General features: G+C 41.4%; 1 protein-coding gene across 1 annotated transcript in view; it reads left to right on the top strand.

The window, feature by feature from the left end:
• The window catches only part of DPT (dermatopontin), a 25,005-nt gene extending 18,802 nt beyond the window's left edge, over positions 1 to 6,203 (top strand). Inside the window, exons 3-4 of the mRNA XM_009075826.1 lie at positions 66 to 173; positions 5,931 to 6,203. Of these exons, the coding sequence (XP_009074074.1) occupies positions 66 to 173; positions 5,931 to 5,997 (175 nt within the window). The 3' untranslated portion in view covers positions 5,998 to 6,203. The remainder of the gene's footprint in view (positions 1 to 65; positions 174 to 5,930) is intronic.
• Positions 6,204 to 8,950: the final 2,747 nt, after the last annotated feature.

The following is an 8,950-nucleotide window of genomic DNA, read 5'->3' as shown; positions in this document are numbered from 1 at the left end:
TTCAGTCAATTGGACTCCATGACCAGAAGGTAAATTATATTATCTTCCTTTTTCTTACTCTAAAGGTTAACAACAGAATATCCAGGACACTATGGAGAAGATATGGACATGATGATGTACACTTATGATTACTACATCCGTGGGGCAACCACAACTTTCTCTGCTGTGGACAGGTTTGCTTTTCATCTGTTTCATTAGAAATTCAAGAAAAAAAAAGTATTTTCTTTTCTATTTCCCCCAACAGTGCATGGTGACACATCATCTGCTGTGGTACTCAGCATCAGGCTAGTACTTCTGAGGACCAAAGTTTACAGTGCATATGATTCATTGCCCAGGGTGGTGTATCAGGAACAGGACATCTTCACACTCAAGGGGATCATTTGCCATGTCCATCTGAGCAGCGAAAAATACAACATTGGTAGGCTTGGCTGAATCTGAGCTCCACAAAATGTAACAGATCTTCAGTATTGTTTCTCACCTACCTCTAGTTGGCACATATTTCATCTAGCTTGGTAAAAACAGCCTGAACAACCTGTCCTTTCAGGGGATGAGCAACTTATTTTGGCCCACTAGTCTTTGCAGAGAAGCAGGGAAATCTGCCAGCATGCAAAGACAAAACCATACAAACTGCAGCATGAATGCTATAAACTGCCCAATCCATTTCAATGCAATTCTAACAGATTTGAGGTCACACCAGGAATTAAGGCAATGCAGTGCACATTGATCCCTTGCCAGAAGATGAGTTAACTGCTTTTACTTGCTCAGTCCTGGTCATTTGTTGACATTTGCTAATCCTTTTGGGAAAGATCCTATGACTAGTGAAGTTGTAGTCATACAAATGGATTCATAATTTCTCTGCTCGATTAAAAAGAAGTGTCTTTCCCTCTTTACTATGCAGAACTTCAGAGTTTTAAAACTTGGGTTTAACAGAAAGCCCACAGTGCTGTCTGCCTGGGACTGCAGAGATCCTAACAGAGCAAGTTTAAGGAATGTGAGCAGTCACTGAAACCTGATTGTGGGAGAGGGATCTTGATGCTTTCCTCTTGAGCTGCGCTCTAATACATCAATCATGAGTTATTTCTTTGCTGATGTCTTTTATCAGACAGCTCAGTCCAGTATATTAAAGCATTTGTTATCAAGCACAGCACAGACAGCCAGGCAAGGTGTGCTGCACTGGTCTGCCAAGACTGGCTACAGGAGAAGGGGGAGAGAAGAGAGAAGTGGGAGTTTAAACACACCAACATTTCAAGCTGTCTCTAATAACACTCAAAGACACCGAGGTGCTTTTGTCACTGTGATGCTCTCAGCTTGCCAGAGTTCACTAGGGATCCCTCAACCAAAAGGTTACCTAAAATAAGGAGGCTTTTCCAGAAATGATAACACACTTTAAGACTGCTGCAGGTCCATTACTGTAATTTCCTGGCTAAAATGCATTATCCTGTTTATTACCAAATGGAAGTCATGTCTGCAATTTTTCCTACAAGTGGAAGAATAACTTTCACAGATACTTGACTCAAAGGTATCTATTTATCCCTTTAGATAAGGAACTTACAAGGTTGCAAGGGACATCCCCGTTCTGGGGCCTATTAAATATTCCCCAGTGCTTATTCTTAATCCTTGCTCCTCATGGCTGTGGCAGAGAGTAGGGGAAATAATGCAGACAGCGCATTCCCCTGCAGCTGGATTCCAGACTCCATCGGATGTGGACCAGGGTAAAGTCTGGAATCACAAGGACGAGCCTGGAAAACAAAGCAGTTGAGGCAACCAATGCCTCTGAGCAGACTTCTGTCTCTGACTGCTGAAGCCTTAACAGAGCCTTCAGAACAGGGTGGCAGTGGGGGGCCAGGCCAGGAATGGAGGCAGCATATTGGGTATGTACATCAGGAGTACAAATCCTCACAAGTTATGGGACCACAGTACCTAGAAAGGGAAAAAAACACCAACACCTCTGTCCTACCACTGCTGTAATGGCAGATGTGAACCTGCAATAGTAGCAGGTGAAAACTACAGAGAAAATATTTTATGAATTGCAAACTAGAAAGGATTTCTGTGCCAATGAACTTTCTGGCCCTCAGCTTCCAGAATGACTAAAATCAACTTGTGTTGCCAAGCGTATGAAGTGAAAAAAAATTCCTGCTACACCAGTTCAGAATTCAGATTCACACTGCAGCACTCCTGAGTGGGATACTGACAAGAGCTGGTAAAGTTTGCCGTCATAAATGGTTCTTTGCAGCTGGTTGAGTCAGAAAAGGAGCAGAAAAAGCTATTGTGAGTGTCAGTCTGCCAGAAGCATTTACATGAGCAGGTTGTCTGTGTAAACATTTTGTAACTGCTTTTCATTTCCAAGCACGTAAAACTTGTGTCCATACTATTTAGTCCATGATGGGTGCTGCTCTTGAACTAACAAGAGGCACAAAAAAAGCCTCTGAAAGTATTTCAGTTTAAACTTTCCTAGTCACTTCAAACAGCTAGGTATGTTTAGACTTTTTGACAAACTGACAGAAATGATGTCCTCCCTTCCTACTCTCTAACACTGGAGAGTAGAACCACTGCATCACTGGCATCACTATCCATACACAGATATTTGAGACAGCATGTGATGCTTCTCATAAAGGATGTAGAAAGTTTAGAATGGTGGTATCCCCACCTCCCCTTCTGTAATCATTCTTTGTGAGTTTCCATGCCTGTATATCAGGAATGAAGGAAAGAGTTGTTGATCATCAGAGGTTTTAAGTGCTCATGTGTGGAGAAGAGACTTCAGAAGTGGTTAGTATTTACATTTTCCAGTCTCATTTTAAATAGGTCAAAAGGAGAAAACAACTGTCTATAAAGTAAGATAAAAGCAGCTGGAAAGAATTAGCATAGGCCTGAAGTATTCCTGGGAGCCCACTCAGGAGTGTGGTGATAACACTGATCCAGACAGGATGACTTAAGAACACAAGTAAGGGAACATTTGCAGGGAAAGGCAGTAACTTTTGTGAGACAAACTGATAGAGTCAGATTTCAGAGAAGGGCATGCGTAGCAGGATGTAAACAACTGAAACTGCTCACATAGACAAGCATGTTTCAAACCCTTGGCAAAAGAGCTCCCAAAATTAAAACCAAAGAAACAAACAACAATATAGCTTCAGCCTGAGCTCTGAAACATGCTAAGTGATGATGGCATAGCTTCCTCGTGGAGTGTTGTTTTGTGTCTGTGGTCTGGTTGGATCAGTCTCTTGATCCACAGAGCACCACTGGAGTATTTGCAGCCCAGCCTGCAGCAAGTAGCTTAGACAGGGAGGTAGGGATTACCAGGCATGTTTGGTAGGTGCCACAGCTTGTCCTTTTCTGCATAGTATAAAAAAAATAGCACATGCAGACTGTCATAAGCTCATTTCTGTTACAAAACTGCCCTCTGCTCCATTTATTTGGGTGTTCTGAATAGCCAGTTATTTGTTAACTGCTCAGACATCATCACTGACAGATAAATCAACACCCAGATGCCCCAGCAGTAAGTACATTTGCAATGCCTGGACAAGATGGACATCTACCAAGCTCAGCTGAGCTAAATTATAGGGTATTTTATGTCCCTAATAAGTTTCATATGACCAAAGAAAGAGGATTTTGTTAAACTAAATATGAATAGGAATTCACAGATTTTTTTAAAACTGAATTGGGAACAGATTTTTCAACAATATTTGGAGATCAAAAGTATTTTCCCTATACATGAAAAATTTAAATCTGACAGCACATGACAGCTGAAAAGTAAAAGTGACTGTTCGATATTGATTCCCCAAGACAAGGAAAATGCATGAAATTAGGGACTGGGTGGGGACAAAACCTGTAAACTGGTGCTAAGGACCTGCAAAGGCAAATGCAGATATATTCCAGAGTATGCCACATGGGGCAATTCCTGATGGGACCTGAACCCCCACCGGTAAACTTGTAAGTGATCTACAAATTGAAACAGGCTGATAATTACTGAATTAAGCACAGAGCAGCAAAAGTTCCAAGTAACTGCCTACGTCCTGAAAACTTGGACATATATGCTTAAATTTAAGGTCAAGCAATAGGGAAAAAAGGTAACTTAAGTCATTAAATGTATAAAACTATTGGCCATAAACCATATGCCAAAGTGTCTGCAAATTCAAGCTTAAATGACTACTTCAGAAATAATTCTTTTTCAGTATTTTAAAGCATGTTATTAATTCAGGTGACTAAAGTACATTTGTTTTAAAGAATTTAATTTTTAATTTTACAATATCCTATTTTAGAAAAATGACTTGACCTAAGATTATGAGCTAAAAGTGTCTCTGAAAACGGGTGCTAGTTTAGCAGACCTTAATTTTGACCCGTATAATCCTGTTAATCCACAAATGAGTCCTCTTCATTTTTTATCTCTCTTGGTAGCTTAGTGAGTAATAACTATCTTTGAAGAGCATGCACATAGTCCAAATGAGGAATTCTTAAAATAAACTTAAAAAAATGAAACTTGTATTTCATTAACCTTTGGTAACAGTTTTATGAGGAAATTACAATTAAAAACCATCTAGGAAAGGTCAAAAGAAAACCAAACTCAAGCACCATATAACATCAGACTTGCTGATAAGCATGGGACAGATCCAGTTCCAAATGACACTCAGCATAAACTGGTGAAGCAGCACAGTAAATTTCCAATTTAAAAACCTCACTTAACAAAAGCTGAAATGAGATACGTTATACCTACAGAGAACTCAAGAGTCAAGTTAATCCAGGACAGAGTCACTCAGCCAATGAAACAACACAAGCACAGTTAATACCAAAATCTGGGCTCAGGTGTCTCAACACATTCCTGATAGGCAGCAGGTTCAGCATCAGTTTCCTCTCCAGAAAAGCAAAATTGTGCAGGGGTCTATAAAAGCAAGCTCCTACTGAATTGCTCCAGCAGCATTACCTGTCCCATGCTTCAGGTTTAGATCACCATTAGCAGAATGCAAACTTTCAGAAAACTCTTGGAGTACTACCTATTACCAATTTAAATGATGGCTGCTGTCTGCAAGGGCTGTACTTTAGATCAAAATTCATGTTACCTGGTACCAAACAGCCTAAATGCAACATTCAACACAGTAGGAGAGTATTTGATCCTCTGAACTCATGCCTTTTTGTCAAAGGAAAATTTAATGCACAATAAGCTAAGGTGGAAATCTGCAGCCTATTGGACACTAAATCACTGGCCTCCACCATTGAATCCTGCTGCTCCAGTCAGACTTCCTGCTAACAATTATTAGTAGGTTTCATATCACTCTCCTGAGAGAGAATACAGACATCCACCACTCACAGACTGGGAAGACCATAAACTCTCCTTACACTTCATAAACATTACTCATCCTCACATGTGACTTGTGAAGATCAAGGATGAGAAGTGAATTTTATTTCTTTCCCTCTTGATTCCTTTAGATCTTTAATAAAGGACACTAGCTAGAAGACCTAGTAGTGAAAGGAAAGAAAAAAACTAAACAAAAAGAATTAATTTTGTTGTGTGAATAACTCCCCACTTAGAAATGGCTTGAAAATCACCCTAGTATTTTACTATTTACATTCTGGAGCGATATGCCACATGACAATAACTTTTGACAAAACCATCCTTTTCCTCTTGATCCCTGTGATTTAGAGTTGATTCAGGACTGATCACCATCAAGATTCATTGTCTTCTGAATGATACTTAGAGACCTAATTATTCAGAGAGGTGATTTTCTCACCTTGTAAGGCAGTGTGAAGAAATTGTAACTATCAGACATATTAAATGTCCTTCCAGCCCATAAAGACACAAAGCACTCATACGAAACTGAGCTAATGGCAGACAGATGTTTTTGTTGCCACAATACCTGGTATAAAGTTCTTCTTGCTTGTATAGTATTCTCTGCAGTTTGGGCTCACTAATAACTCTCTCTTTTCTCTCTTTCATACAGGGATCGTCAGTGGAAATTTATTGTCTGCAGGATGACAGACTATGACTGCCCATTTCAAAATGTTTAAAAGATTGAGTGTACCCCAGTTTGGGGAATAGACAGGGTGGGATGAGGCTTAGTGATTACAGGAGAGGGGCAATTAGGCCACTAAAAAAGTATCAAGATTCATCAGCTGTCTGCTGAAGACATAATTCTTTTCCTCTGGAGCTAATAAATAAATTGCCAGCCCATGTGCTTGCAACAGTGAATTTGGAGGATTCCTTCAAGCTGCACTGACAGTTGTATCACCCAATTAAAACTGCTTATGACATACATGTTTATGATACACAAATCTATGACATATGCACAGTTACCTTTTTGTATATACATATAGCCATTCTGGACACATACAACTTTCTTTCACATAGCAAGTCTATATAAATTGCTTCCCAGAGCAGTCACTCCAAATGAGGTGGAAACATACTATAAGCTTCCCAACATACACTAGACTTTCTTGTCTTCTACTTTGTATTTGGAACCAACCCAGTGATCCCTACCAGTTTCTCAGCATTTAGTAGCTGGAAGTGTGCTGAAACAGCGTCAGGAGGTCTGTGATGCACTGTATCTGGTATTACCTGTTACAGTCCTCAGCATAACTCCACTGTGAGAAAGGTCTGCCCACACAGGGTCATTCCAGGTATCTACAACACTGGAAGACATCAGTACCTGGTAAAAATGAGAGTAGATCCATCAATAAAGACCAAAGCCTAATCCAGCTTTACTAAGAGTCTCTTTTATATTGTCTTAAAAGTCTCTAATGACAACTAACCAGGAACCCTACTCTGGGCAAACTCAGGAGTAGGTCAGGCCACTCACACTCTCAGTAAATATGGATATCACACTCATCAGAAGTCTGATGGGTTGGGTTTCCACTTTGGGTGCCTGCACCACAGCCATCTGCCCTTGATAATATATTCTTGGCTTAGAACAGACAAATAACGTTAATGACTTAGGTGACTGCAGTTCCTCCAACTTGCAGATCCTATTCCTTGTAAAATATAAGCTGACCATGTTTCAATAATGCACAGCACTTGTGCAGCTGTAATCCAGCAAGAAGGACTATTGATTTCTTTCAGGAAGATCTGAGGTAGGATTTTCATTCTTGAACGAAACAGAATTTAGTGTTCAGTTTCTTAGATGATGAAGTCAATGGCAAACTTAGCAGTGGCTTTGGTGGAGCTGGTTCAAAGGCCATGATGATCCCATGTACCAGTTTAAGGTTGCAAAGCTTCATAGGAAACAGTGGTGTCAGCCAGTTAGTTTCCACGTTCCAAGCATTTTTAATATATTTACCAGCAAACCCTCAAGCATAAGCATTAAAACCAACATTGTCCAATAAATGAATAATAGGTTTTGCATTGCTGTAGCCTTGTTCTTCATTGATTTTACTTACATCAGATTATTAATCTGCACATAAAGAAACCCTCTGTCATTCTCAGAGACCATGAAGGTGATTAGGGAATTTCTGTCAGAGCCAGTTGCTGAGACATATAAGTAACAGTGAGAAAGAGAATTCAAGATGCTTAGGGAAGCTGGAGAAGCTTGTTAGATGACACTGGTAGACAGGCAGAGGAAGGCAAAGGAGCTCCAAACAGGAGAGCACCAGAAGAGAAGGTCCTCGTGCCAGGGAGTTGATGGAAAAGGCTGGGCACTAAAATGGGGCATAGAAGGATCATCTCTGGAAGCACCTACTCTAGATGGACACCCATGTCCCACACAACTTGATCTCAACTACTTAGGCTGCTCTCCATTCTGTGTGCACACCACAGGCTTATGAAGGCCTCTGATTTAGAGCCACAGTGCCACAGAAAAGAGCAGTTCTGGTCTCTTGTCCTGGAACTGCAGTGTCATATTGTTCCATATCATAGAATCATTAAGGCTGGAAAAGACCTCCAAGATCATTGAGTCCACCGAGACAGATAAACCATAGCCCTATGTGCCACATACAGCTGTTTCTTGAACACCTCCAGGGGTGGTGATTCCACCACCTCCCTGGGCAGCCTGTTCCAATGCTTAACCACCCTTTCACTGAAAGAATTCTTCCTGATGGCCAACCTGAACCTCCCCAGAACAGCTTGAGGCCATTTCCTCTTGTCCTGTTGTTTGTTACCTGGGAGAAGAGACTGACCTCCACCTTGCTACAATCTCCTTTCAGTTAGTTGTAGAGAGTGATAAGGTCTCCACTGAGACTCCTCTTCTCCGGGCTAAACACCCTCAGCTCTCTCAGCTACTCTTTACAGGACTTGTGCCCCAGACCCTTCACGAGCTCTGTTACCCTTCTCTGGACTTGCTAGAGGATCTCAACATCCTTCTTGCAGTGAGGGGCCCAGAACTGGACACAGGACTTGAGGTGCAGCTTCACCAGGGAGGGGACAATCACTTCTCTAGTCCTGCTGGCCCCACTATTATTGATACAGACCAGGATGCCGTTGGCCTTCTTGGCCACTTGGGCACACTGCTGGCTCATGCCACCTTTCTCTCTCATTCCTGTCCCAGTCACTTCCTTCCACCCATGCTCTATTCCCAGCTCCACCCTAGCAGTGCATCTGTGTAGGATACATTTCACAGGACTCCTCTTCAGAAAGTTAAGTAATTCTCAGATGAGGAAAGGCGTGGGTGGGAAACAGAATGTATCTTGGGGGAAGGCAGAAATGGGATGTGGACCAAAAAAACCCCAAAAAGCAGAACTGAGGCAGAGAAAGAGTGGTTCCTGTGAAGTCCTAGGACAGCTTGTTAGTAAAGCTGGGAACCAAGCTTAGTTTTTATCTAAGTTGCAGCATCCACATCTAATGTTCAGGTTACTTCTGAATGTGGGAAGACATTGCCACAAAGCCAGTAAGGTTCCAGCACAAACTCCTCAGCACAGAGTAAGGTGATGATGATGAACATGCCTTGCAAAAGTTTGCCAGACTCAAAACCTGATCAAGCCTGCTTTAACTTTCCTAAAGCCATTCTGGAAAAGGGAGCCTTTTTCTTAGGAC

Source organism: Acanthisitta chloris, unplaced genomic scaffold (assembly GCF_000695815.1).
Source record: "Acanthisitta chloris isolate BGI_N310 unplaced genomic scaffold, ASM69581v1 scaffold17695, whole genome shotgun sequence".
In the NCBI taxonomy this organism is placed as follows: domain Eukaryota; kingdom Metazoa; phylum Chordata; class Aves; order Passeriformes; family Acanthisittidae; genus Acanthisitta; species Acanthisitta chloris.
Note: the sequence above shows the minus strand (reverse complement) of the source record. Positions and strands in the feature narration are given on the sequence as shown.